The sequence below is a fragment of the Triturus cristatus genome, chromosome 3_1 (genome assembly GCF_964204655.1).
Source record: "Triturus cristatus chromosome 3_1, aTriCri1.1, whole genome shotgun sequence".
Classification (NCBI taxonomy): domain Eukaryota; kingdom Metazoa; phylum Chordata; class Amphibia; order Caudata; family Salamandridae; genus Triturus; species Triturus cristatus.
Window position 1 is genome coordinate 122,100,538 of NC_140583.1, and position 27,926 is coordinate 122,128,463.

At 45.0% G+C, this 27,926-nt stretch overlaps 1 protein-coding gene across 4 annotated transcripts in view; it reads left to right on the top strand.

The window, feature by feature from the left end:
• ANO1 (anoctamin 1) overlaps nt 1–27,926 on the top strand; it is an 852,930-nt gene that overhangs the window by 394,044 nt on the left and 430,960 nt on the right. The window contains exon 1 of one of the 4 annotated variants that reach the window (XM_085643535.1): nt 4,993–5,186. The exons of 2 other annotated variants lie outside the window; for them this stretch is intronic. In XM_085643535.1, coding sequence (XP_085499661.1) covers nt 5,082–5,186 — 105 coding nt within the window. In that variant the 5' untranslated portion in view covers nt 4,993–5,081. Of the gene's footprint in view, nt 1–4,992; nt 5,187–27,926 lie in introns of those variants that run through there. One more of the 4 variants, XM_085643536.1, reaches the window with a different exon arrangement.

Below are 27,926 nucleotides of genomic sequence, written 5' to 3' on the forward strand. Positions count from 1 at the left end.
TGTGTGAATTTCACCAGTGGGCTATGGCCTTTAGAGTCTGTGTTTTAAAGTTCCAACTTCCTGGTGTGCTTCAGGCCTGCAACGCTCATTGGGCTCAAAGGGCTTCAGCCCCCCACCCCACGTCGTGTGTGGCAGCCTGGCTGAGACAGCTTCCTGGGCACACACACACACACAGCCACACCCCAGTACGTCAAAGGTCTTTAAAAGACCATTTGCTTGTTAATAAGGTTTTGTTGTTTTTTCACCCCTTCTCAAGAGTCCCTGCATCTTCACTCTGCATATTCCAGGAAGAGTGAGCCCCCCCACCCTGAACTCTCCTGGGACCCTTCTCATACCCTCTCCCCTTGAACCTATCCCCTGCCTCTCCTGGGACCCTTCTCATACCCTCTCCCCTTGAACCTATATTGGCACCAATATCTTTACCCTTCTCGAAACTGTCCATTGACTATCTTGACACCCATCTACCCTCCCCCCCCACCCGTTAACCTATCCACTGCCTCTCCCAGGACTCAGCTCCCTTCCCCCTACAGGACAAAGGGGTCCCCTTATTCTGGACTCCAACTCCCCTTCGAAACTGACCCTAGGTTCCCCCTGAACCTGCCCCCTGCCTCTCTCGGATCTTGCATCCGCCTGTGACCTCATGTCCTGTCCTGGGCAGTGAATCCACCTCACGCCTCTTGAAGTGCCGGCCACCGGTGCCTCTGACAGACAGGGCCCGAAAGGTCCGCCAGCCACAGACAGGATCACTCACTCTCTTGGCAGCTCCTACCCAGCTGGGTCGGGAAGAGGCCATGGGTGGCTTCAGTCAGATCAGAAGGGGGGGGCGCAGGGCCGGTCTGACTTCGGGCATTTCTCCAGAGGCTGGAAGGGTGGGGCTGGCTGTGCTGCAATATCAGCCCCCAGTCACACAAGCAGCTGTGCTGGGGTGCTTTAGTTAAGCAGCTGTGCTGGGGTGCTTTAGTTAAGCAGCAGTGCTGGGGTGCTTTAGTTAAGCAGCAGTGCTGGGGTGCTTTAGTTAAGCAGCAGTGCTGGGGTGGTTTAGTTAAGCAGCAGTGCTGGTGTGGTTTAGTTAAGCAGCAGTGCTGGGGTGATTTAGTTAAGCAGCAGTGCTGGGGTGCTTTAGTTAAGCAGCAGTGCTGGGGTGATTTAGTTAAGCAGCAGTGCTGGGGTGCTTTAGTTAAGCAGCAGTGCTGGGGTGCTTTAGTTAAGCAGCAGTGCGGGGGTGCTTTAGTTAAGCAGCAGTGCTGGGGTGCTTTAGTTAAGCAGCAGTGCTGGGGTGCTTTCGTTAAGCAGCAGTGCTGGGGTGCTTTAGTTAAGCAGCAGTGCTGGTGTGGTTTACTTAGGCATCAGTGCTGGGGTGGTTTAGTTAAGCAGCAGTGCTGGTGTGGTTTAGTTAAGCAGCAGTGCTGGTGTGGTTTAGTTAAGCAGCAGTGCTGGGGTGCTTTAGTTAAGCAGCAGTGCTGGTGTGGTTTAGTTAAGCAGCAGTGCTGGTGTGGTTTAGTTAAGCAGCAGTCCTGGGGTGCTTTAGTTAAGCAGCAGTGCTGGGGTGCTTTAGTTAAGCAGCAGTGCTGGGGTGCTTTAGTTAAGCAGCAGTGCTGGTGTGGTTTAGTTAAGCAGCAGTGCTGGTGTGGTTTAGTTAAGCAGCAGTGCTGGTGTGGTTTAGTTAAGCAGCAGTGCTGGTGTGGTTTAGTTAAGCAGCAGTGCTGGGGTGCTTTAGTTAAGCAGCAGTGCTGGTGTGGTTTAGTTAAGCAGCAGTGCTGGTGTGGTTTAGTTAAGCAGCAGTGCTGGGGTGCTTTAGTTAAGCAGCAGTGCTGGTGTGGTTTAGTTAAGCAGCAGTGCTGGGGTGCTTTAGTTAAGCAGCAGTCCTGGGGTGCTTTAGTTAAGCAGCAGTGCTGGTGTGGTTTAGTTAAGCAGCAGTGCTGGGGTGCTTTAGTTAAGCAGCAGTGCTGGTGTGCTTTAGTTAAGGAGCAGTGCTGGTGTGGTTTAGTTAAGCAGCAGTGCTGGTGTGGTTTAGTTAAACAGCAGTGCTGGGGTGCTTTAGTTAAGCAGCAGTGCTGGTGTGCTTTAGTTAAGGAGCAGTGCTGGTGTGGTTTAGTTAAGCAGCAGTGCTGGGGTGCTTTAGTTAAGCAGCAGTGCTGTGGTGCTTTAGTTAAGCAGCAGTGCGGGGGTGCTTTAGTTAAGCAGCAGTGCTGGGGTGCTTTAGTTAAGCAGCAGTGCTGGGGTGCTTTAGTTAAGCAGCAGTGCTGGTGTGGTTTAGTTAAGCAGCAGTGCTGGTGTAGTTTAGTTAAGCGGCAGTGCTGAGGTGGTTTAGTTAAGCAGCAGTGCTGGTGTAGTTTAGTTAAGGAGCAGTGCTGGTGTGGTTTAGTTAAGCAGCAGTGCTGGGGTGCTTTAGTTAAGCAGCAGTGCTGTGGTGCTTTAGTTAAGCAGCAGTGCGGGGGTGCTTTAGTTAAGCAGCAGTGCTGGGGTGCTTTAGTTAAGCAGCAGTGCGGGGGTGCTTTAGTTAAGCAGCAGTGCTGGTGTGGTTTAGTTAAGCAGCAGTGCTGGTGTAGTTTAGTTAAGCAGCAGTGCTAGTGTGGTTTAGTTAAGCATCAGTGCTGGTGTGGTTTAGTTAAGCAGCAGTGCTGGGGTGCTTTAGTTAAGCAGCAGTCCTGGGGTGCTTTAGTTAAGCAGCAGTGCTGGAGTGGTTTAGTTAAGCAGCAGTGCTGGGGCTGCTTTAGTTAAGCAGCAGTGCTGGGGTGGTTTAGTTAAGCAGCAGTGTTGGGGGCTGGTTTAGTTAAGCAGCAGTGCTGGGGTGGTTTAGTTAAGCAGCAGTGCTGGAGTGGTTTAGTTAAGCAGCAGTGCTGGTATGGTTTAGTTAAGGAGCAGTGCTGGGGTGCTTTAGTTAAGCAGCAGTGCTGGGTATGGTTTAGTTAAGCAGCAGTGCTGAGGTGGTTTAGTTAAGCAGCAGTGCTGGGGTGGTTTAGTTAAGCAGCAGTGCTGGGGTGGTTTAGTTAAGGAGCAGTGCTTCACAATTGCTCCGACTCCAGTGGTTGGTCGCAATAAAAGCTGTGTTCAACTGTCACAAAAAATGTGGTGGGACACAAATTTAAAAGACACCGTGGTTTGGCAGAAGTTTAATTATAAAACAGTCTTCCTATGTATATAAAATCTCAAATTAACCACCTTCACTTTAGGAAAAAGCCCCAAACCTGACTGTTGTCCAACTATTAGCTTCTAGCAGGGTCACTGTTAGTCCATGATAGTTTTCTAGCGCCAAAACGCCCATGGGCACTAGCGCGCTTGATAAAAAAATATATTTACAAGAGTAAAGTGTCAGAGCAGGACAGCGCCAAATGGGTGTCCCGGGGCACTGACGTAGTGGGGTATCCCAGGGCACGACTTTACCAGCTACCCCAGGGTAAGAGGGCATTTGATCTCAGACAGGGAGGAGACCCGAGGCATTATACAAGAGCTGCCTGTACACCACAATGTGCCACGGACAATAAATAAGCATACCTTAGGACTCACCCTCCCCTTGGGTTTCCGAGCCCCGTGCGGCCCGGCCTAAAGCGCTTCAGCGCCTCCTCGGAGGTACGTAACACTATATAATAGAAATTACAATCCATACGATAAAACAGGAGGTATCTATTCAGAAATGGGATATTTTGTCCCTAAAAAGTGGGCGTCGGATTCAGAATGGGTGCTTGCAACGAGAGTGAGATAGATGTTAAAAGAGAGATGTCTGCGCAGAAATACAGCTACGTCACTGAAAGATTGGTGGGGGCTGCACTGAAGGGAAGAGGGCGAGCATAGAACTCGAGCTATCTGAGCAGCAAGAGGGGTCACCTTCAAACGCGGTCACTGCACGAGGAAACTAGGTCTGAACTAGACAACCCGAGGAAGAAAAGAGAAAGGTGCGATTAAAATTCAGCAAGAGGTGCCACGGAAGTTCAGGTGCCAGTATTAAAGAAGTGCCCGCACAAGTGGGGGGGGGGGGGGGGACCCTGAAGCAACACGTAGGGACTTCGCTGTACATCAGCTCAGGTGCCCTGCAGAGGAGAGCAGAGCAGCATTTGACTGGGGGGGGGGGGGGGGGTGGTCTGCCTGGAGAAAGGGTACGGGATGGAACAAGAGGTGTGTATTGAAAGAGAGCCGGGAGCAGCATTGTGTAAGCAGCACACATGGGAAAAACAAGCAGTACACGACATAACAAGAGGTGTCCCAGGGAGTGAGAAAGGGTACAGTGGTGTAAAAGAGGTGCCACGAGGAACAGGAAAGAGCAGAGAGATTTAAAAAGAGGAGGCTAGAGGAGCGATATAAGGCGAAACGTTTTAAAAAAAGAGGTGCCCTGAGGAGAAAAAGAAGGTAGAGCGATTTAAAAAGAGGTGCCCGAACAGAAGCAAAAGGTGGCGGTTTAAAAAGAGTAGAGATAAAAGGCGGAGCGTTTTAAAAAGAGGCGCCCTGAGTGAGGCGAGAAAAGAAGGTAGAGCGATGTAAAAAGAGGCGCCCCGAACAGAAGCAAAAGGTGGCGGTTCAAAAAGAAGTGTCCCGTGGAGAAAGGAAGGATCGAGCCGTTGAAAATGGGTGCCCAGTGGTGAGTGAAAGGGTAGAGCAGTTTTCCAAGAGGCACTGGGCTTGACCCGAGAAAGACAAGTTGGATGTGCGTGCCATCATAAGAGCAGGTGTCTGTACAGAAAAGAGGGGTACCGTTCCAGAGGCAGGTGTCCCGGATGTAAAGGAATGGTTGCACAAAAGGTCAATGCCAGCAACAGCCCCTGCCAGAGCCCCCTCAACGAGGGCACAGGCAGCAAGTGGCCCACCAAGCCAATGGCACACAAGAGGGCGCCCCGTGGAGCCCAGGAGAAGGGGCATCAGAGCACGGGGACTCCGCAGCCTGCTAACAGGGAGGGGACGCTGAAGGAGGGAGGAGGAGGCAGCGGATCTGTGTCGGAAGCTGCCAGCCCTCAGGGAGCCCCCCGCCCCCCCCCCCCCCCCCGGCCCCGAGGGAGGGCGAGGAGCAGCTGTGGCTGGAAGATCACAGAGCTGAGCTCTGCTGCCACTCGAAGGAGGCTGAGCCGGGACCACATCCCTGACTAGGGGAGATGGCAGACGAGACCCGTCCCGACAGCACCTTCACCGCCCCCCAGGAAGAGCCCCCCGCGCAGAACCACCAGCTGCGCGACGGCGACTTGGACTTCAAGTTCGAGGTATGTCCCCAATTATATTAACAGCCCTAGAACAGCCCGGTCCTGACGCCCCCGCCCCCCTACCATTAACGAGCCCTGAAACTTTTCACATTAACGGGTTTTAGCCTTGGACTAAGCAACAGTTTATACAAGAAGCAGAAAGCGCCAACATTAAAAAAAAGTCAGTTTCCCTAGAGAGAGGTTTTCTCCATATACGTCCAAATTGGGCCAGCTGGGGATTACTAAAAAAATAACAGTTGCTTTTATGTAGCGCATCTTACCGCCCTGCTGCTGTTTCTATGCGCTGTAGAGTATAGATATTTCTATTAACTGATTTAATGAGACGTAATCGATCGACCTCAGAAGGATGGATGGCTGAACAGGCTTTGTCGTATTTCGGACTTTGACCTGCGACAGCATAATGTAAACAACCGTTTCTTTTAGAAAACATGTCTCTGGGGCGAGGGTGTCAATCACTGTCCCACCTAGAAAGATGTTTCCAACTGGGATATTAGCTATATGGAACAGGCTGACTGTCCGCAGATGCGCGTTCTATGAACACGTGCGTTTTTCTTGAACCGGATCGAGGATGTCTCTGGTTGTTGCCGCTGCGCCTTTGGTGGAAGTTTTACAAGTGATCACCACGGGCCTCACCTGACCCCAGACTGTGGCACAGAAAGTCTGTCCTCGCGTTCTCCTTTGGCACCAGCGCCGATGCGTCCAGCATATTTACACTGTGCCTTGCTGCGGTGCAGATTCATTTCTGCTCAGCTACCCCAACAGTGTTTCTCAGGTGGCTAGCATGTCTTGGAGTTAAAGGTATTATGGCAGTCTGTACCGGTTTGTATGCCTGTCTGCTAGCAAACTCGTTTTTTACATATATAAACATGTTTTACATGTGTTTTTAGATCTGTAGCATTTTTTGAAAAATATGCAACATTTGTTGTAGTAATTTACGCTCAATGGCTTTTTATAAAGCGGTTTGTGATTTTTTCCTATGTAACTTAAAGGTTATACCTTATATCAATATACATACATTTGCATGCATACACATACGTGTTTGTATAAAAAGTATGAAACAAATGCGTGCACCTTTTATTGTAAAAATAAACTGCATTTAAACTGGTTTCAGTGTTCCCCCCACGCTCTTTCATACTTTGATTGTGCATGTCGTGAAGTGACAGGCGAAGGCCTGGGAGTGTCCCCATGTCTGAGGTAATGCTGACAACTCTAGACAGTGACAGGCGAAGGCCCGAGAGGACTCGTGGAAGCGCCTCGAGTCCCGCCTTCCCAAAGTGCACTACGAGGGGCCCGACTGGACTTCAGCCAGGAGATGGCGCTGCTCGCGATAAGGACGCTTTACAGTAACCCGTGTCTGGGTGAACGGGTGTTCCGTGTCTGGGTGAGCGGGTGTTTATCTCATTAAACGCGGGCGTCGAGGGGACACCCGAGCCGCCGCTCTCACTGTGAGCTCGCAAAGCATGGCCCGGAGCTCTGGTTACTGCGCCCTGGAGGAGATGCCGGGGAGTCGAGGCTCTCCTTTCATAGGTGGGCGTGCCGTGAGAGCAAGAGAGAGCGAGGGAGTGTGTGTGGGGGGGGGGAGAGGGCATCGTGCGTGCCACGGGGTCAAGGGCGTCTGGCGTGCCATGGGGCAAGAGAGGGGCCTGCCTTTGGATTCAAACAGAGGCATGGGGTGTGTCAAGTGGTGCAAAGGAGGGTTGGCCCCCGGAAAGGAGGCCTGCCATTGGGGGCCCCAGGTTATCACAGGGGGGTGCCTTTCACAGGGGACAAATGCAAAAACAACTATTGATGGACAGAATGCAGAACAATGTCATACATTCACCCCAGTACAGAGATCTGAGCCAAAATCCATCGTTTTTTGCTCACCATGCCTTTCCAGTTTGGACCCAGCCATATGCAAATCAGTCTTGACCCTGTGCCTCAGGGGAACAGTCCAGCCTGAACTGCCAGGCCAGGTCCTCCCTGGATTGGAAACAAGCATCCTAGGACCAGTTTTGGGGTTTCACCCCTCTTAAGCCAGGATAGCTTGATTCCAGAGGCATGGAGAGCACGGGACTCACGTCTGAGCATACCCTCACGTCTGAGCATACCCGTCTCACTCGGAGTGACAAATGCAACAAGCATTTGCAATGCAATAGGTCTCGCATTTATACGAGTTTGAGCTGTTGGCATTGTAAATGACAATGCTTTTTATTTAAGTTTGGTTTTTTAAAAACATAAATAAAAGGCACTGTCATTTACAATGCCAATAGCTCAAACTCGTATAAATGTGAGACGTATTGCATTGCAAATGCTTGTTGTGAATAGTAGACGTGCTCCATGCAGCTACTTTGCCTCTCGGCGTTTTGTGCGCTGGGAAAAAAATTTGATTTTTAATTACCGCCATTAAAAAATCAAATTTGCAATTCTTTGAGTGGCCTGATGGATTGGCTGACTGACAGCTGAAATTGACACTCCGGAAGCCTCTTGTGTGGGGCATTTACGGCAAGTTGTAATTGCAGGTAGTTTGTTTTTTCGCTGCCCTGGATTGCACGGGAACCCAGCGATTACTTCAAGAGGCCCTGGGTTAAGTGCAGCGAAAAAAATAACCAATCCACATCCAAATTGCTTCATTAAAAAGACACAGCTTTTGTTGCAAAAAGGGGGTTTCAATGCCCACTAGAAAAGTTCTTATTTATTGTTTGGAGCTGGTTTATATAGGCGCCCATAAGCCTGTGGTTTTGAAGCAGAACTTGGAGAAATTCGGAGCCACCTGTTTTTTTAGGCCGCTTCTTTCTGTTGTTTCCCGAAGGGTGATGTCCCAAGACACGGATCTCGTGCAAGGAGCCGCCCTGTGCCTTTCAGGGTCCAAGGCAGCTGGGGTGGGTCAACGCGCCTGCTGCGGAGCTCCGCCAGCTGCCGGTCGAAGGTTCGAATCGTTGCTGGCTCACTCACACCGCTTCTCAGCCTTCAGAAGGTGATGAACTAAGCAAGTGCTAGCTCAGCGAGTTAAGCACGTACTGCTGGCATACTCGCAAGCTACAGATACAGGGCTGCCAGACCCACTATGTTATCTTCCAAGGGTCACTAATCATTTATTATTTGCAAAAAAAGGCGAATGTCCTAGCCTCGCGAGCTATTCACGTATAATAATTGGCGGTGTATGGCCGTCTCCAAGTTTTCTGCCACCCCAAAGTAATGCCCCTTCCACAAACTATCTAGCCATATGCACTGCACCACCGTATTAATATGCCACGCTTAAGGGGCAGTTTTAGATGGAGCTTTGGGTAAGCGGCCATGGTTACACATGACTCAGGGGCTTCCAAATACTGACATGTTAAACCTGCTCCTCTGTCGCGCGCTAGTTAGTTATATTACAATTGTACAGCAGGCGCACATCTAACACGTTTCCCAGCCGGATTCACCCTGGGAGTGTGTAATGTTGGCGATTCCTCCAGAGGTGCTGTGATTGTCTCGGGGGCAGGCGGGTGTAATATGGGCACTTTTCTCCGTAAACGTGCGTTTGTACAATCTGGAGAGCGCTTCTGGTCAAGACAGTCCCGAGTACTTCTACCCTGGTCTGGTGGTGCACGGACAGGAGGGCATGGCTCCTACCCTGGTATGGTGGCGCACGGATAGGGGCAGTGGGTCCTAACTTGGCCTGGTGGCGCACAGGCATAAGGATTGGCAATGATAAACAAGCAGCCGTGCGGCCGCGAAAGTGAAAGTGATCGCGATCAAACATCAAAGCGGCCGCGAAAGTGAAAGCAAATGGTGTGCAGGCTGCCAAATGGTGCGCACGCCCGGCGCACATGCACTGTATTTGGAGGCCTGAAAGCACTTGTTTGCACTTCCAGATCCCCCATTTACAAAAGCTCTCGCGAGGGCAGCGCTAATGCGCTGGCTCAGGCGAGACCTAAAAACAACTATTGATGGACAGCATGCAGAACAATGTCATACATTCACCCCAGTACAGAGATCTGGGCCAAAATCCATAGTGTTTTTGCTCACCATGCCATTCCAGTTTGGTCCCAGCCATATGCAAATCAGTCTTGATCCTGTGCCCAATGGGAACAGTCCAACCCGAACTGCCAGGCCAGGTCCTCCCGACCGGTTTTGGGGTTTCCCCCCCTCTTCAGCCAGGATAGCTTGATTCCTAATTCCAGTGGCATGGAGAGCACGGGACTCACGTCTGAGCATACCCGTCCCACTCAGGGTGACAAATGCAAAAACAACTAATGATGGACAGAACGCAGAACAATGTCATACATTCACCCCAGTACAGAGATCTGGGCCAAAATCCATCGTTTTTTTGCTCACCATGCCATTCCAGTTTGGACCCAGCCATATGCAAATCAGTGTTGACCCTGTGCCTAATAGGAACAGTCCAGCCCGAACTGCCAGGCCACGTCCTCCCTGGACTGGAAACAAGCATCCTAGGACCGGTTTCGGGGTTTCACCCTCTTCAGCCAAGATAGCTTGATTCCAGTGGCATGGAGAGGGGGACAAGCATACGGGCACTTGTAGATGTTCCTGTGTGCAGGCAAAGCTCTCATTATCCAGCTAATGTAGGGGCCTTGGCCATATGAGCTCTATATGGGGAGTCATGGGTGCAAGAGAAGCTGTCACAGGCAACGCAGGTAGGCTTGGGGGATGTCAGAGGGGGCAGGGAATGCTGTCATGGGGAGGTGTCATTGATGTCACCGAGCAGGGACTACTTTAGGGCAGTGCGACTGGTACAGCCGCACTAGGCGCTGACCTGGAGGGGGTGCTGTGTTTTGCAATAACTGGGATTAATAACACCTGGGACAGAGGTCTGTATGTGTCCTTCTTTCAGGCAGCATTGAAAATGTCAAGATAACTCTTGTGCATAATGTGCCTTGCTAGTGAGAGAGAGATCAGAGTTTTGTCTAGAGGCAGATTTCACTTGCCATTAAGTAGCGCAGAAGGTTAATATGCCTGCTGCAAAGCACGCGTACCGTGCAGATCACAGATCTGTATTTATGTGGAAAACTGAGTGGATTACTGTTTTTGTCATAAATATCCTGTGTCACCCCAGTTCCTAAGATAAACCCCTAATATAGAACTGTGACTGTTACGAATTGGAATCACAGAGCTGCACGCAAACTGCAAAAAATAGGTTAGGACGGTGTTTTTTTTCCAGTCTTTCATTATCTAGGCATAATGTTGCTGAAAAGGGTTTGTTGGGGTAGATATACGTTCTTATTAGTAAAGTCAGCCTTTACCAGTGCTTTAAAACACATTTGACCATATGCGAGAGTGGGGCAGTGGAGGGATGAAGAGCACTTTTGCCCAGTGGTTATGGGGGAATCTGAGGAGGAGATCATGGGGGTGAGGGAGCCAAAAATGATTGTCGCACCAGACGCCAACAGCGCTAAAGCCGGCCATGTCACTGAGAGGCTTTTTAAGCTGTCATGGGGTCCAAGTGAGGCTGTGCAGGGGGAGGAGGAGTCCTTGATCTCACAAAGAGGCATGCAGAGGGACAGTAGGTAGCTATAGATAGCACCTAGTTTCCATAAGAAAAGTGCTTTATGACTTGACTATATCTTTTGCGACATTTGACAAATCGCCACAAAATTTCCCCCAAAAAGTGCACTCCTGATTCTTGATGCACATGGAAAGTTTTGGGGTGATCAAGCGGGGGACAAGAATCAGTAATGTCATTAGTGATGTCCTTTGATACGTCATCAGTGATGTTACTGACCATGCCAAGAGTGATATAATATGAGAGGTTATAAGCAGTGCATTGCAAGGGCGTAAGTTATAGTCAGCATCGGGTAACTAAAACTGCTGAATTTCACTGGTTTTGTACGAGTGAAATCTGGGCCTAACTAAAATGTCCATGTAACCTTTGGATTTTTCAGTGAACTTTTACCATAGGAAAACTAGGCACAGCTGCACCCAAAGTGTCTGAACGGAAATCCACCAGATATGGCAGAAAGCAAGAGCTTGGTCCAGAAAGCATGCTTTTTTTGTGATATGGTGTAATGTCGTTCAGTAGTTTGTGAGAAATTAAGAGGAAAAAAGATAGATATTTCACAATAAGGAGGTTCTGCGGAGCCGACATATCTCAAGATGAAATCTGATTGTCTGCCACCACATCAACAAACGTGATGACAGCCATTTTAGGACTCAGTAACTCAGTCCCCTGTTGTAGAAAAAAGTAAAAAACACATTTAGGGGACCACAGTAGAGATACATTGCCCCCTGGATCAAATACATTTTTTTTTGTCAGCACAATGGATCCCGTATCAACGACTGATAAAAAAATGGCATTCTCATGCCTTTTATTTAAAAAAAAAAAAACCCTCAGGTGGAACAGGTCCAGTGGGGTGATGCAATTACATTTTTGGGGGAGGGTCACCCAGTCCTCCTCCCCAAGCCACTGAGAGGCCCCAGGTAAACCATTACCCAGTACCATATTTACAACTAAGTGGTGAGGACATGTGGCCACCCTCTGCGAGCCTTCGAGAGGCCCCTTAGTTCCACTGATTTGGAATCATTGGAATCCAATCAAAACTCCACCCTAATAAAAACCTGCACTAAACTAGCACATTACTTGAGTCTGCACCGCTGGAGAGTGGTCTTGACCAGCATGGGGACTGGGAGGATCACGGCTACTTGCTGATCTTTATACGGAGAAAGACAGCGTCTTCTTGAACAATCGCCAGTGCTGATTCTGTGCCTGGAGATAGTCTGTTGCTAGACTGGTCATCGCTCAGAAGGACATTCTGTTCAACATACTCCTTAAGCTCTCTCCCCTTTAAAATATATTGTTTGGGTTTGAGATTGGAAAGTAAGTGGACAGTACCAGAGGGGGCGTTGTGGGTTTCCTAAGGTGGGGATGATGATTGCATCTTTCGAGGAGTCAGGAACAGAACCACTTAGAAGAGACCATTGGAACTGGAAAGGTTTGGTGGTTGAAAAAAGGATGGCGCTGTATTGCTGGTGATGGATTCACGGCTATGAGAATTTATTTATCCTTGATGTAACCTTTACTTGAATTTGAAGACAGGACTAGCCTATCAGTACAGCAGAACCCTTGATTTAGGCATATTTGCATTCCAAGTTGTACCTTGAATAGTTGATTTCGTGTACCCCTCCCCATTTCAAAGCCCTGTCTCAGATTGACAGACCACCATTTGAATTATCTCAACAGACACTGGGCGTGGACCATTGAAACACCAGTCAATTTTTCCTGAGATTCACAATAAATACACATTGGAGTAATTTATGTGTAATTATTTTATTTTATATGCAATTCATTTCAATGATGAGTGTTTGCATGTCTCCACAAACCCAGCCCAGTGCCATAGCCCGCGACCCTGGAGTTTGTTGTAAGATCCAGTGACGTTTAGAGGATCAAAGACTTAGCTAGTGCAACCAGGTATCATTAAGTAAGTTTGCTTTTAAACACTTAGAATAATAGTAGCTTGCGTAAAAGAGGGTGTGATGGATGCATAATAAAATGAAAACAGGTCTGACTTTCCAAGTAAGTTCTTGAATTTGTGCCAATGAGGCAACACTTTAAACACTGTTGTTTGCTGTTTTGTGTTAGTCAGATGATCTTAAGACTTGGACAGACAGTTCCACTTGTGGAAAATAAGAGCATAGGCCTAGGGTGTGGTTTGTGATAAAGATCTTGAGCGAAGTCATTGTATTGTCATAGGTATGTGTAAGTTTACAGAGGGTTCCCTCCACAAACTTTGTGAAGTGGCAGAAACATCCACCAAAAGCATGTTTTGTATGAAAAATATGAGTTTAACACAAAAATCATGGGATTTTAAAGGGCCAGGTACGTAAAACAGAAGGGTATCTGATTTAACTTGTTTTCTTTTCTATGGAGGCCCACCGCAAACGAGTGTCTTCAGAGCACTGTGCAGTATTAATGAGTACAGGCATAGCACATAGCAGACACTGTGTTTTGGCTAAGTTTGCGCTATACAAATACCATATACATATATACATAGTCTTCTACCTGGCGTTTTTACCCCCACAAACCATCTTTTACCAGAGGAGAAGTTCACAAGTGCTAAGTTTTAATTAAAATCTTGCAGACAAAGATCTTTTGCAACTTTTTACTCTCCTTCTAAAAATACCTTTAAGGCTCAAGCACACATCAGCATAACTATTAGTTGTTTTCATTTTGGGCTGTTCCTTTGAGCCTGGTGCAGAAGGTGAAGGCATCTGCCCAGTTAGGATCATTCCTCAGAACTGGAAAAAAACCATTGTTTCCATGACAATGCCGGTAGCTGTATAACGCCCCATAGGAAGTCGGTGCCAGTAGTAGACACTTCAAATGACTCTCTATATAGGGATGAGTGGGAGAGGCAGTAAGCAGAGTAATAGTTATAATATCTGTCTTGTGCATCTAGAGCATGGATAAAGTATGGCATGTATCATCCATGTGACGTTATTCAGTCACAGCAGTTGCCTAAACTTTAACATGGTAGTACACCATGAGGGTGCAGTACTCCACGTTTAATTCTGAGATTAACACAGTATCCGTTCTTCGGTGTATATTGCTGGTCAAGTATGGTCCATGTGATTTGTTTGTGTCATTCACATTTGACTTCCGCCCACTACAGCATACGGAATGGGGCAATGGGCCAGCCTACTTCAGTCACTGGATACCTTCACTTTGCGTGACTGCATTTTGCCCTATCACGATAAGCATATCAGCACACAAGGTAGTACCCTTCAGTGGCAGTGTTTTTTTTTGCCTTATACTTACTTTAGTGTTGCCTTTATGGTTGGAGCCTAAGGTGAAAGCAGGACGCTTTATACATGGTGTAAGTTCAGGCCACATTCCATGCTTCATCAGTTCCTGTCTCCTGCCATTACTATTGGAAATTTCTTTTGGAGTGTCCTGTTTATCTATCTTTTGAGCATTAAAGATCTTTCTTTTCTTCTTGTTGCTTTGCTTTTTTTCTTTCTTCTTTTCTATGCTTTCTTTTAATCCTTTTTTCTTTTCTTTTCTTTTCTTTCTTTTTTCTTTCGTTCTTTCTTTCTTTCTTTTTTTCTTTCTTTCTTTCTTTCTTTTGTTCTTGCTTCCCCGCTTTCTTTCTTGCTTGCTTTGTTTCGTCATCTTTGTTTCTTACTTTCATTCCTGATTTGTTTTGCTTACTCCTTTCTATCAATACTTCTTTCTTTATTTATTTATTTACTTCTTTCTTGTTTTCTTTTTTCTTTCCTGCTTTCTTTCTTTCATTCTTTCTTTCTGTGTTTTAATTCTTTCTTCCTTCTTTCGTTTGTGCTTTCTTTTTCTTTTGTGCCTTCTCTTTTACTTTTGTGCCATCAGTTTTTGTAGGTGTCATCTTTCTTTCTTTCTTTCTTTCTTTCTTTCTTTCTTTCTTTCTTTCTTTCTCTTTCTTTCTTTCTTTCTTTCTTGCCACCTATCTTATTTCTTGCCTTTTGTATTTTTTTTCCTTCTTTAAGGCAAGAGGCTGACAACCAATGCCAGAGCTATTGGCTTTTTTAAGTCTATTTTATCCAAGATCTTTTGATTTTACTAAAATTATGTGCATGACATAGTTACGTATAGGAGTTTTTGGCCACACTTCATCCATTTGTATGTGGTTGTGTCAATCACTTTTGTGTCTAATCCACTCGTGCTTGCCTCATGGGGTAATGCGTTACCCCATTACAGCCATTGGCAGACTACACTATGAGTTAGGGCATACTGACCTATCACAGCACATCAACACAAACATGTTACACAGTAATGATAATGTGTTCTTTTTTGTGACCTAAAAACATTTTTTCCTTTGTCAATGTTTTTTTTATTTTAGAACGATGCCTGGAAGATTTCCAAACTATAAAGTTTTGCAAAACCCATGAGAAAACAAAAAAGATTTGCCAAAAAGCTGGGACAATGTCAAACCTGTTAGCTTTGCCAATGCTTGTTGAGAATTAGTCTCCTGCATTGCCAAGGACCCAGTCTATCTGGAACCGAATTAGTGCCTACTGGTATGTTGAGAATAAAATATGATTTTTGGATCTTCCAGTATCAAAAGAAATTAGGCGCTGTTCTCAGTTTTATGACATCCTGTCAATGGAAACCTCTTATGCCATGGTCTGATCGTTGGCACCTTAGAACAGCAAGATTCACTCGCTCATAGGCTTCTGAAGCTCATAGGCTTCAGAGAGCGAGCAAAATGCGCCATATCTGCTCTCTGTTAATGCTGACACACTCTGCAAGACTATTTTTGTTTTGTGCACAAAAACAATCCTAAGAGGCAATTTCCTCTTTCTATGCATGATATTTCTTCTCATAACATCGTCATGTATTACGTGCTCTATTTTGTCATAATCCCAGGTTTCCTGCCTTTAGTAAATCTGAGATTGCATTTACTTCCATAGGTGGATGTACAGGAACACCCAGACTCCACCCATGAAACGACTACCACAACAAAATGTAACGCAATGCAGTACAAACCACTGCATGTGTTACATTTCTTCGCAAAGCCACACATGGTTTTAAATAGCTCCTTGCGTGGCTTTCTATATCCTGTTTAAGAATTTACACTGCTTTGTGGCAACTTGCATCGCACAAGGACAATGCAAGTCCCTAGTAAAAATGCCCCTTTATGTTTTTTAGGACCGGTTTTACAAAGGTTACATTTTAATAACTGATTAGGTCATATACAGATTTTCGAGTATTAAAAAATCTCTGTAATCTTAAAGGACAATTCCATGCTATAATTCTAAGTCACCCAACCACGTGGTGACCACTCATTCAGCAGCTCTTTCAGATGGATCAGTCGCACAATACACACAGTACAAGCCCCTCTGAGGAGTCATGCTCTTCTACATTACACTGATGCAGCAGTGGTGTTGTTGCTGCTATTTAAATTGTGTGAAAGTTGCTGCACTTGAACTGGAGATTTACACATTTCACCAAGACATTATATTTCATATACTTACAGTTGCATTATATTTTACACACATTTTTAGTTTTAACACAGGGAGAGTAAGTAATTTGCCCAGTCTCACAGTTTGTACTAATTGGTCAGTTCCCAAAATTCTGAATCGCTGAGGGTCGCAATTTGACTAACTTCATTAAAAAGCACATCACAAATTGCGACCAACCGTGATTGACTAGAGTCACAGGCATGGTGGCCTCCTGGGGTCAGCAGACCGCCATGTCTGTGAAAGCTTTTAAATAAAGCAACCTGTTTTAAACAAAATGCTGATTGATTTCCTTGTTCGTCCTCCCAAAAAATTGAAACAATTTAAAAAACCTTTTTTAAGGGTCTGGGCAGTGGTCAAAGAGGAATTGTCCCATGGGAATTTTGGTCTCAAAATATGAAAACATACCTTAAGGAATCAGTATTTGGAAGAGCTTCCCTCAACACGCCCCTTCCAAACAGCGGCTCTTTAATGTTTACTTAACCTATTTAATGATACTGAAAACTTTTTCCGAATCGATTAATGGGCTTTGCACGGTTCGCAAAGCTTTTTAGCGCTCACAAACCCTTATATTTACTGAATCAGATGTTTTGCAACCAATAAAACCCTTTATTCATCTGGCCCTTAAAACCCAGGTTGAAAATACACCAGCTTGGCCATTAGACCGCATCCCTTCCTGGGAGGAATTGTATTTCTAGCAGAACTGGGTGGAGTGTACAACACCTGCTACTGAAAACGTGAAAAACATGCAGGACACAGAAAAGTGAAGTTCTTCCCACTAAAAAGGATTTTGTGTGACAAATTGGCAGGTTATTTTACTTTTTTCACATAAAAGTCCCCCTCAAAATGTATTCTTTCCAAATATTCTCTTGCAAAAACAGTTTCCACCCACTGGTTGCCGTACTGCACATCTGGAAAGCTGGCAAGGTTTACAAAGTTTGCCATGAAGACATCTGTGGAGCAGAGCCAGCGTTTTTCCAAGCCCTACAGTGTGTGCTGCTGTAGGTGTTGGGGAGAGAACCCATTAGAAAGGTTGGGGCAGACACGCTGATGAAAATGCTCCCCAGCTCAGCGTGGGGCGGTAATAACAATTCCTTGAACAACTGTAGAAAATGGTAGTTTACGTAAAGCATCAACAAGTAGGGTTTCCAACATTTTATCTCTATGATGGTGAAAATTCCTGTGGTGGACTTTCCCCTAAATGTAGCATGTTCTACAGTATTGGAGGGTTTTACATGACCACCCCACTCTAATGTCATCACTAATGCTCTCATTAAAGGTTAGATGGAATAGGCAGAGTTTACAACAAGTGATAAATACCGGTAACCCACGATGAGGTATTTACCTCCCGTGGAAAATACATACTATTGTTTTCAACTTTAAAATGAGGCATACCACGCGACGCTCGTGTTTAACACGCGCACTGCTGCATGAGTTGACGTTCTATGGACCTCCTCTCACCAACATCTGACTTGACCTGCCGGAATCTATCCGGGAGAGCTGCAAGAGTGTGAAAATAATCACACAACTCATAATTCCGAAGCGGGCATCAGAATGAATGAATGAATGAGGACCTATGTGTCTAGCGCACCCAGTCTCCATGTGTACCTTAGCCACGTAGGAGGCCTTCTGCGTTGAAAGTCCTTCTTAAATACAAACTTCAGATATATAACTGAGAATAAGAGTGGTTTGTCTTTCCCTAAAGAATAAACACACTGTGCCTCACAGCATGGTTTAGTAGCTTCAGCGACATACAGGCAATCTATAGCAATTACAAATAATCATACATTTCTGTCTCAATTATTTGTCCACAGACTATTCTAGGACATTTTTCACTTGATTACACCTGTATCGAATATAACTTAACAGGACATAAAAGATCCATTATTTTTAATAGTACATATTTTTTGTTGTAAAATCCAGATGGATCAATATTTGCCTGGATGGCTTTGTCAAATGTACAATTGTCGGATACATCACAGCCTCGTCGAAGAACACCCACACACCTAGTAGACATGGCATTGTCTTTCTAAGATGCTTTACGGATAGTGATGGGTGTCAGCATTTTCTTAGTATTTCCGGAAACTGCGATATAATTAGGGCGTTGTTATAAAGACTCTACATCTCTTTACTGTACTGAGAAATTCCATATGGTCTACGTGAGCAACTGAGCACAATGTTACTTTTTTTGCCTTTTTTATATAGTGCAAACTCAACCAAAGGTTTTGGAGAACTTTACATGAGCACCAGATATATTACACAAGGAATCGTTCATATTTTTGTAAGCACGGGGAGAGTAAGTGATTTGCCCAAAATCACAGGATGTTGAGCTGACGCCGAGACACAAACCCAATTCCCCAGTTCCAAAATCAGCAGCTCTGGTTGTTGCACAGCATCCCCTCCTCCAGTATTGGTCACAGTTATATGATGCACTGACCTGCAAATACATTCGACAGATGATGGCGTTGGGGGTTAAAGATGAACAGACATGGAGTCAGACCAACGTGCAGGGCAAGGGACTTCCATTTTTTGTCCAGTGTAGAACAGGCCCTCTTCCCCTGTCCTTCTTGGACTGCAGTCTTGTTCTGAATCTAGTTATGGTACAAGGTCCATGATCCTTCTGTCAGTGGGGCCTTCAGGGAACAACTGATGTTACAACTTGTTGGGAAGTAGACCGGATGCATTTAGATGCCAGTCAGGAAATTCTGGAGCAGACAGTTATGTCACCTTCAGTCATGAAGGGGGCTTTCTTTCTCCTAATGCAACAGGTGGAACATGCTGAGGGATTGCACACTTTATATCAAGGTGTTCAATGGTATGAAGGGATGTAATATTGAGATGTGAAATGCTTCTTGGGGGCCTCTGCCTTGCTTACAAAGAACATTGGTTGTTTGCCAAGTTGCCTGAATCCCGCCCCTTGCCAGTCATCACAGAGGAGCAGCAGGCATGGCCAATCAGCTGTCCCTTGCCCACCTATCTGAAGTACTCAGGCATCCGCGTGCACAGAGCAGCATAGCCGCTCTTACAAACTTTAGGAATTTTTAATTTTCTTCTGTTTGAGACTTAATAAGAAGCCTGTCTCTAGAGAAGACTTCTCGTTCTTTAGCACATACAAATATTTTATGAAAATATGGAGTCACAGAAACTAAAAGTCAAAGTCATTGTATGGCTTTAGATAAGGACTATCAGCTTTTGGAAGGGGTAAAGGCTATTGAGCACAAACTGCTCCCAGTGGCAACATTTAGGACACCTTACAATAATTTAAAAAATCTGTCTGGATTTGACATTTTACCGTGATATTTTACAGCTGTGATGCAGAGCTAAAAAGGCTAGAGCGGGTCCAAAGATTTCAAACCAAGGGACATATTTACAAGGCATTGTGCCACTAGGGCCTCACTTTCTTCGGACGCTCTGGTAGCGCAATGCCCTGCTCCATATTTACATAGTGGCGAAATCCACGTTGAATGGCTTAACGCTCCTTTGTAAATAACGTACCCTCTCTTGAAGGTATCTGCGTAAAAGCGGCGTGCAATGAGTGTTGCTGTGGCCGTTCCACTGCAACACCCATTGCTTTTTGAGCTGCCCCAGATTTACAAGGATCTGTAAATCTGGGGCAGCGCCAAAAACTGACGTCCTTGAAAAGCAGCTGTTAGATTGGCGCTATTATCCTAGTCTGCTGCATTCTGCAGCACACATAGAAAGAGTAAATCGCCTTTAATGATTGTCTATGTGCAGGCAAGTGTTCCTTCCTGTTCATAACCAATCAACCCTGTAACTCAGGTACCCTTGCACCATAGGGTGTCTGTGTTAGCGCTAGGCAGCTTTATTTAGCTCCAGCTCAAGGGAAACCATGAGGGTGTGCTGTATTCTTGAGAATACGGTGCCTCCCTGCATTTTTTAAATGATGCAGCACGGCACTATTACATTGCTGGCAGCACTGCTCCGCCCCATTCCTTTGTGCATATACCCCAAGTGTTCTTAGGACATGCTCCAGATTCTACGAGGGCCATTGTGCCTGTGAGAACCTTTCCGTTTCTGTAGCGATGCATCTGATACATTTACATTTAGGAATAGTGTAGCACATTGGACCACAAATTGCATACATAAATCTAAGTTGGCTGCTCCATCCATCCATCACATTCCATAAGAGTGTGTGCTGTCATTTGTTCAGGGCTCCTTCCAGCCATCAGTGGTCAGTAGTAGTTTGTTAACAAATGTGTGAGGTCTCTTGGTGGAAAACCTAAATAGCGGACAAGTATCTCCTCGGCTCGTATTTTTCACTATTAAAAAACACAGAGCGGCATTTTGTATGCCAGCGGCGCGGGGCCAGGACTTGTGCACGCCAGGAAAACCACACCTACTCCATAATGAGTTTGCTGCAGTAGTAAAATTATCAAATGATATCCCTTTATGACTCAGGCTTCAGAGTCATGCATTCATGCTCCTCCTGAATCCACCGCTTTGATTCGCCTTCCATAGACATGAGCCAGTCCGGGTCTTTACTCTGTCCCTGTGTCTTATCTGATCCCCAGCAGAGAAGACAGAGTCACGTTCACTACTCACTGGAAGGTGAGGTATTCATCTGATCCTAGGAGAACCCTAAGTTCAAACCCTTCCTCAGCATCATTCTCTATGCTCCTTGTGCTTTCTGCAATTCTGAGCAAGAGATCTCCCACGTTTAGGTTGTCGACATGTTAATCCAGGTGAGTCTTGCTATATCTGCAGAGGGTCACGCGCTTCTGGAGACATCTCTCTGGTAATGCTTTGTCTTTCTGATAATGGCCTTCAAGCATTTTCATCACATCCCACTTTACGTAAACCTTTTTATATGTGTCTTTCATAATGTCATACTATTTGGTCACAACTATTTTATTAGTCAATCTATGTAAATTACTGGTTTTGAGTAAATGTTTCATAGGAAACATAGTCAAAAAATAATATTCAGGAGTGTTTTGCAAACACATATATGCAGCATTAATCACTGTTAAGCCAGCTAAACATTTCAAATGAAATCCAGGCGTAGAGGTGCGTCTGTAATGGGAAGTAAAAAGAACTATGAATCCAGGATTGCAAATTAAACAAAACGCATACATTGAAGGGATGATGACATAAGCCAGGTCTCTATTGCACTGCAAACATTGACAAAGAATCAGGGGGCATATTTACAAGGACGGTGATAAATAAACGCAAAGCACGCTTAGCCCTTTTCTATCTATCGCTGTCTATCGCTGGATTATATCGCCCTGTTAGCGCGTTTTTTACAATGCATTTCCCCAGGGCGATATAATTACCTGCAATAGTGGGGAAATCACCGTTTTGCAGGGAACATCGCTGGTTTTCCAGCGATGTTCCCTGCAAAACGGCGATAACCTTGCTGATACGAATCTGTGGTCGTATCAGCACAATCCACCCCCATATTAGGTATGCCTAAGGCTGCATTTTAGCAGATGTTAGTTTTCGGCGAAAACAGCGGTTTTCGTCCAAAACTAACGTCTGCTAAAATATGTTGGCAGCCTTGTAAATATCGCGATGTGCACATCAGAGATATTTACACGGTTGTACTGCCCAGTGATGCCCACTTTGCATCTCATTAGAGATGCAAAGGAAGGCGTCGGGTAAAAAGGTGCTAACATGCGCTAATGCATGTTAGCACCCTCTTGTTAATAGGGCGACAGTTTTATCTCTGCTTTTTTGGCTTTAAAAGCCAAAAAAGCGGAGATAAAGCCCTTGTAAATATGCCCCTACTTTTATTGTTGTCTTGTGTTATCTGCCAATCACACATTAAACACTTTTTGAAAAAATATAAGCATAATTTGAAAGCAGAGCCTCACTTCTGTATTCTGTTAACATCTGCCGCTTAAACATGTCTTTTGATACAGCACAGTGCTGCAAGAGACACGGTTGATTGTTACTGATCAGTTTTGGAGAAAGGAGATTGTAGAAGGGAAGAATCCGAACTTGGTTGTATCTGCATTACATCCTCAAATACCCAGGAGGCTGGATTCTAGGAGGGACGCAAGTAAACAATGATATTTTATTAAGGCTCAAAGAATGACAATGAAGCAAGAAGACAGACTCCACTACAGAGCACATCAGAGATTTGAAGGTGATAGAGCCCCGTCAACATAGGAGGCCCGCTTGATTCCAGGGTTATAGTCAAAAGAAACACTTACCTTACTCACCCTATCAATTTGATCCCACCCACATATTTTCCCTTCCAGCGGGCTGGCTTATCAGGGAGCGTACTGCAGGACAATTTACCATAAAAGTATGGTAGTGACTTACAAATATGAGAAGCGGCCCGTGAAGGAATTTTGAAAAGTGCCTCTAATGTATCTGTGAGTGACTGTGGTACTCACCTCTGGTGAGTGCTGCTAAACTGTTGCACAGCATGGTCATGTCCACGTTTGATGTCTCATTGTAGCCCCACTGTACGCGAGACACTGGCACGTCTTTTTGTTGAACTTCTTGTGGACGTTAAGCAAACAGGAAACGACAGAGTACCATTACCTTAGCAGGAACTTAATCATCAGTTCTAGTGGTGGTGGCCCATCTCTTGCAGAGTAACTCAGAGGCACCGCTTTCCACTGAAAATAATGAGGGGATTGTGTTTTCTCAAATTGTGCCCTCGCCTCTGCAGCAGCTCCATGAGAGGGTTCAATTCCGCATTTGAAAGCGCTTCAGGTTCTGGAGCCATCATAAATACCCCACAGACATTGCACTGGGGCAACATCACATCTCCAGATACCTGACATGCCACTCAAATATGACCTCTGTTGGGAGATTGACACAGTAAAACCAGGAGAGGATCTGCTGACACCCTGGATGGGGCGATCCCCCAGGCACTAGGAGGCAGCGGTGGGCCCAAGATAGCTACCCCACTATTCAGAAGATGGAACCTACTATTGTAAAAAGGATTGAAATTGAACCGACTTCCCTTTGCCAATTATCTTGTGCAATGTTGCAATATATTTCTGAGTTCCAGTTGTAATGTTACTCTTGTGTCTTGCAAGAAAGAATTATGCCTTGATCTGAACTGGAGCAGATCAGCCGTTAAATATTGCATTTATACGCTATATATTTTTGGTCATTGTGACAGATGAGCCCCTCAAAAAGAAACCAAATGAAAAAGACCATTTCCTATTAATCAGCATGTTTCTGTCACAAGAGACTACAAGCTGTGCCCGTCCCCTCAACTGCATCGTCCATTGCAGTAGATTTGCCCAGGCGCATCGCCAGCATCTGTGCGGGCAAGTAAGCCACTAATGGATTTTACATAGTGACTTGGCGCAACACCTGAAAAGGATCATCCGCTGAACGAAGGGTCCACCAAAGGAGATTAAAGTGGAATTTGAGTAGAAAAATAGAATGTTTTGGCCACTGTTGAAATATTTTCCTCAGAGTGAGAAAAAAAAGCTGAAATAATCATAATTAACCAAATACGTTTTGATTAGACTAGCAAGAAAAGAAATAAAATACAGACCACAAAGGGATGGTTGGTACTGAGATCTGTGCATAACAAGAGCAAATAATTTTTTTTATCTTACTGCTAAACTGGTTATGAGTACCTTCTGCTATTTTCAGCACTAAGAAACAACAGCATTATGGCAGCAAGCGGTGAAGAGTGCAGATATAGAATAGATAGTGTAGCTTCCATTGACTACCACTTCCTAATAGTTGTGCTGGTGACATTGGTATGCTTAGACCACAAGTTCCTTATTTAGCAGTGAAAACCACCCTGGAATAAAAAAGGGGCATAAGTCAATGATGCGTCTCCTGGACTACTTTTTGGTCAACAAAGTTCCGTTAGGTAGAATGTTGAGATTGGGCAGCCAATCATAAAGGTTTAGTATGCCTACATAATGCACTGTTCTTTGCCTGCATCCTAAATATAGCTTTATTTTCCTTGGGCTACCGCGCTCCCATTGGAGTCTGACTCGTGCTATAGCAAGTGCACTGACTGGCTGCCAGCCACATGAGAAGAAGGTTGCTGGCAGCCATTACAGTACTCTGGAACTTAGTCCCCTGTCCTGAACATGTTTAAAAACCAAATCTATAAGGGGGGAGGGTAGGGATACCCAGACCCACAAGCCCCTGTTAGAAAATGGGTTCTCTAGTTGGCAAAGGTATGCGCCCTGTCCAATTAGGTATCCACAATCCTAGTCAGGGGAAGTGTAGTACACACTACGTTTACTTGTGCTCTCCCTCTGGTAGCTTGGCTCAGAGCACTCAGGCTAAACTTAAGAGCCAATATGTAAAGTATTTGGGCACACACAAAGTAACAAAGTGAAAACACTACATAAAGTACTCCACACCAGTTGTGGAAAATAGCCAATATCAATTTGAGTAAAGCAAGATCAAAACAACAAACATCTAACATAAACAAGTCAAGTTACAATGTATTAAAGATTAAATATAGTTGTAGCGCATAGAAACACAATAGCTCTTCAGGGCTATCACAACATACTTAATGAACTAGAATCCACAAGTTCAGGACGACCGCGATGGAACATGGGCTGGCTACAGAGTTGTACAGACCCCCAGTACAAGACTTTAGAGACGCTGGAAGGTGAGGCGTCGATTGAGACAGTCTTGCACTCAGCGCGGCATCCAATGCAGCAGGATTCGCTCCGCTCTTCGTTCCCAGGCTACATTGCCCTGTGATTTTTCAAATAATAGTCATCTCCGAGCGACGCCCAAGAACAAAGGAGCTGTTCTGCAATTATCGGGCGATTCATTCCTGATATTCCATTACCCTCACACACGGTATGTACGCCTAAAAGTATGGAACCATCGCAGCAGGTCGCAGACCCTTCTTCAAATAATTGCTGCTTAAACCGCGTTTACACCCATAACTTTGGACAAACTTGAGAAGATCCCTTCTTAACACAGCCGCTCAACGAGTTGCATTCCTTTCATTCCCCTGACCAGACCCAATTCAGTTAGCTCACCTACTGATCTTGAGTATTTGAGATCGAAACGCCATTGACCCCCTACAATAGGAACTCCTTTCACTCAGTTACATTTTTTGAAGGAGTTCCTACTATTGTTGTCATTGCAATGTCTTTATTTTAATATCACCCTCACTTTTCACGTCACGCTTATTGTCACTTACTTGTGTGAGCACCTAAATACTATAGTTTTGTAAATAAATAAGTCATAAACTGACCTACATGTCCCTCTGTATATTACTTACCTCTCCCTTCAAGAATTAACCTACACCTTCTACCCTAAATCTTTGTGCCGCCCACAGGATCACTTTTGAATGGATCTTTAGACCACACCAGAATCATTGTTATCCTAAAACACTTTACCACCCTAGGTTCATATATTGGGGTACCCTTGTTTTCTTTTACTACTGGGACGATACAATGCGCAGGGCAGTTGATTCTGTGGTTGCGGTGAGGCATTAGTTCCACTGGTGGTACAGTGTCGATGAAGCATCAAGCCATGAGGCGTCGATTTCACAGTGTCAATGTCACACCACAGGGCCACCGGTGCGGCGGCAGAGTCGGAGTCCGGTGCAACGGACATTGGTGATGCGGTACTTGGGCCTTCCTCCGTAGCAGGACCATAAAGAAAATGGGGGCTGGGGCTGCTTTGTTTTAATAATGGGGGGGCGCCCCTTCACCCAGCCTTTATAGGCACCGGGTAAAGTGAAAATGTTGTTGACACCAGGAACTGATGTGTCTGTTATGTTGGTGGAAAACGAATATTGTTTTTCAGTCCGTTTATGTCTTAGTCCTTAGATCCAGCTCCAGTTAGCATCAAGCATGTCCTTCTCTACCTTGTCCCTCCTCTTCTGCCTTCTGTTCCTGTACTACCACTAACATGACCTCTCTTGTACCTAGGTGACTACCTTCTTCCTGCCTACATGTGCTGCAACTTTATTTATTGAATTTATACAGAGAAAAGAATACATGTATTCAGTGAAGCTTAATTTTTACAGTCGGCAAGATAAGTTAGTATGACACATTAAAAGGAGGACATTTGAGGCAGCATTTTGACAGATTCAGCAGATATACAACACAGAAACTGATTGATATGGAACTCCTCTGCTGTCAAGCTATGTTTGCGCTCCACAAATACATACATATGAATACATGCAAATAAACTAAGACTACAAGCAACAATGGGCTTAACGCGCTTGATCTCATCTCCATTTTCATCATGGTTAAGAAATCTTTTAAAGTGGTCCCATACTTTGGTGAATCTATCAAATCTATCCCTTTATGATGAAGACCATCTCTCCAGCACGTGTACATTGTAGATCGTAGACCACCACAGCTCTGTAGGTATTGTGAACTGTGATTTTCACTTTTGAGCCACAGTCAGCCTATATGCAAGCAGCATGTGACCAATGATTTTCACCCTATGGCGAGGAAAGAGGTAGGCGCCCTCATTGCCTGTGTACCCCAATAGAAAAACAGAGAAGCTAGAGACAAATCCCATCCAGGCCCCCCTTACTCCTTTTTGCACTTCTTTTCAAAGTCACCATGAGTGCACCTGACCGCCTTATTTGCTCCTAAGTACCTTTCTATCCGCCACCCCTGCGCAGACATTAGAATCTATATGCATAGCTCTCAGTCTCACAAGGGTGTAATACTAATACATCAGAATTTTCCCTAAATTATGAGCCCAAACAAGTATTGGTTGCTCTTTATTGTTTTTGGATAATTCTTTAGCAATGGTATGTTTTAAGTCTACTTCCCATCTTACAATATAAACATGTGTGTAGCTACTTCTAACTGAATGTATGTTGTTTATTGCCGCGATCCAGGACCCTCTTTCATCTATGTTTTAAAAATTCATCAATGTCCTTCATGTCAATTGCATCAGGCATCAGGCATTGGACACTGAGTATGATTCAGCCATTGAGTATCACTGCCTGTAGAAGAGGCACCAATTGGGACACCACTACATTTGGATAATAGAAGGGCTAGTGATGCATATGCGCTCTACACCAGCAACTCCAGGCGAGTGAAATCCAAGTGCTCCCGCTGAAAGGCACCGGAGCGAAGGCCGATCACATTTTATTTTGACGGTGTCATGGTCAGGGTATCAACTAGCTGTCACCTACTGGACTGCGTTGATTAACTACTTCATTTCTTAAAATATAACTGCTTTAGAATCTCTAATGTTTTGCACGTTTGCTGCGTTCCATACACTGGGGGAAATATTTTAACACATGGGAATGTTTTTCAATACTAGAGCTCAAATAACTTCAAAACCTTTATATTCTGAAAAAGTTGAAAATGAGGCAAGAGAGAGAATACACTTTTATGGCACACAATGGGGGATAATATTGAAGAAGGGTTATCCAAACGTCTTGATATGGTGGAGGGTGTGCAGGGGAAGAGTTGACAATGTTATTTTTGTAGTAAGTTGATATATTGAAGGTTTCCCACGAGCCCCAATTGGGCCATCCTGTTAGCTAGAATGTTCAACCACAACCCCTTAATTGGGAGTAGATGAATGGTATGTGTTAAAGTGTGTTCACTTAGTTATTTATTATTGTAGCAAAAGTACAACAGCTTCAGTATTATTTTTCCAAAAATCATTGCTAGAACTAATAGAATCTAAGAATACAAAACTATTAGAAGAAGATAAGTTGTTAATTATTTTTCATTGCAAATGGAAGGACAGGCAGATAAAGAAGATATGCACAGAAAAGTTCCACAGAAATTAACAGTGTTATTACACTGGTATAAAAATTCACGGTTTCTATTCATGGGCAAGCCTTATACAGTTGTAGACATAGCAATACTGTTAAATTATTATTTTTAAAAATAGATAAATCTGTAATAACATGGAATAACAAATATATGA